Source organism: Cystoisospora suis (assembly GCF_002600585.1).
Source record: "Cystoisospora suis strain Wien I chromosome Unknown contig_3805, whole genome shotgun sequence".
Classification (NCBI taxonomy): Eukaryota; Apicomplexa; class Conoidasida; order Eucoccidiorida; family Sarcocystidae; genus Cystoisospora; species Cystoisospora suis.
The window spans coordinates 717-2,854 of record NW_027156600.1 but is presented as its reverse complement, the minus strand read 5'-3'; the positions used below and the strand labels follow the sequence as shown (position 1 = coordinate 2,854).

At 39.7% G+C, this 2,138-nt stretch overlaps 1 protein-coding gene across 1 annotated transcript; it reads right to left on the bottom strand.

Annotated features, from left to right (window-relative positions):
- Positions 1-1,001: 1,001 nt before the first annotated feature.
- CSUI_007268 (uncharacterized protein) lies at positions 1,002-2,138 on the bottom strand (the record flags this gene model as incomplete). The annotated part of the gene is made up of 3 exons (XM_068067416.1): positions 1,002-1,044; positions 1,259-1,464; positions 1,977-2,138. Coding segments are annotated over 3 exons (411 nt in total), but the record flags the coding sequence as incomplete, so codon positions are not given.

Sequence of the window (2,138 nt, the reverse complement as noted above, 5' to 3'; positions counted from 1 at the left end):
AAGATATGCCAGTGAAGAAAGAAAGAAAGAAAGAAAGAAAGAAAGAAAGAAAGAAAGAAAGAAAGAAAGAAAGAAAGAGAAAGAAAGAAAGAGAGAGAAAGAAAGAAAGAAAGAAAGAAAGAAAAGACATAGATAGAAAGAAAGAAGAGAGAGAGACGAGCCAAAGAGCAGAGAAGAAAGAGATAGAATGGTGCAGGTAGAAGTGCATAGTTAGTCTTAGATTAGAAATCTCTGTCGTCTATCAACAAGCTTTAAAACGTGCTGTGTGACTTTCTTTCTTTCTTTCAGACATGCAAATCCCCATTTCTTTCTTTCGTTCTTCTTGTTACTTTATTTCAGAGTGTTTGGTCTATCTTTGCCCGGCTTCAGACTTTAGCACTTGTGTAGTTCGTCCACGCATGAGCTCTCAGCTACCAGCTCTCTCAATAGGAATAAGAATAACCCATACAGACAGACAGACAGAGAGGGAGGGAGGAGTGAAGAGCCACTGTTCTTTAAATAAGGACAGAAGGAAAGAAAGAGAAGAAAGACGTCCTTTCTTACAGAATCCAGTCTCCTCTTCCTTTTCCACGTTTCTCTCTATCCATTAGCAAAGGATAGATCCATCATAACGAATGATACATACACACATATACACATGAAGACGGAGAGTAGGACACTCTCAATACATACATATCTCCTTGTCAGTATATGTCTATCCACCTTTAATCTATCTATCTATATATATGTATACGTGTAGATCTATACTGATGGATAGACAGAGAAATAGATACACAGACAGATTCAAGAAAGATGGCTTTCAACAAAGGATAGATAGAGAGAGAGACTAAAGATAGATAAATTAAAGATGGCTGGAGGTGCTTGTATTGCAGCACACGTCGTCCTAAGTGTAATGTACGTGTCTCACACACATGCATACACGTAATTTATCTGTATATACATAATACATACATATATATATATATATACCTGTACAGGCAGTAGATAGGGAGCATCTGGGCTGGATAGATATGGAGAGATCCTGTACTGTATATACACGGAGACCTGTTATATTAGAAAGAGAGAAGGAAAGAAGTGAATGTATGAAGGGAGATTCTCTAACGACCCGGCAACGCAAGAAGAAGAGAACGGCAAAGACATCCCTACCAAAGGTCTCCTCCTCCTTCTTCCTTCCTTCCTTTCTCTTTCTTTTTCTTTCTTTCTTTCTTTCTTTCTTTCTATGTTTCTTGGTGCATTTGTGTTGGGTATGTATGGATACCTGAAGAATCCCTCTACAGTATGAAAGGCATTAAGAGCATGCAGATGAGAGACGTAATCCTTCGTGGCGACACTGAGCCGAGCTGCCTGGTCTTGGGGTGGAATTTGAATCGTTACGCCTGTGTCGTAATGCCAAAACATCCAGGACCTCTCAAGCTCGTGTTCTCCCTCTCCATTCAGCAATTCTTTCACGTCTGTCTCTCCAGTCTGAGAGGTCACCGGAAGAGAAAAGAGAAAGAAGGAGGGAAGGAAACACAGAGATAAGAGGGAAAGCGAAAAGAGAGATAGACACATGAAAGAAAGGATGTAAGAAAGACGAGGAGGAGACAAGGAAGATCAAAAAGAAAGAAAAAAAGAAAGAGAGACGGGAAGAGAATGAAGAAAGAGAGAACTTGTCTTCAGGAAGAATAAGAAAGAGATACATGTGGCATTCTTATGACTACCGAGTCAGAGGCAGAGAGATAGATGGATTCAGGATAGATAGTTAGACTATAAACAGAGAGATAAATAGAAGAAGAAAGGAAAAGCGAGGGAGAAGAGAGAAAGAAAGAAAGAAACAAAGACTTGTATGTGAGTGTCGTTGTACTGATGTGGTATATTTTCTTTACTAGGTGTTGCATGTGAAGGTTTATTTCTAGGAGATGAGGTGTACATACACCGTAGGAAATCCAAGTATGAAGGCATGTGAACCCTTAGTCTACACTACTCGACCAGCATACCTCAACAGCAGTATTATTCTCCTTCTTCTCTTCTTCTCCTTTCTCTTCTTCTTCTCCTTTCTGCTTGTTCTCCGTCTTCTCCTCCTCTGTTTCTTCTTCCTGTTTTGCCCTTGACGCTTCTTCTACAATATTCTCTCTCTCTTCACTTTCTTCTCTTTTATC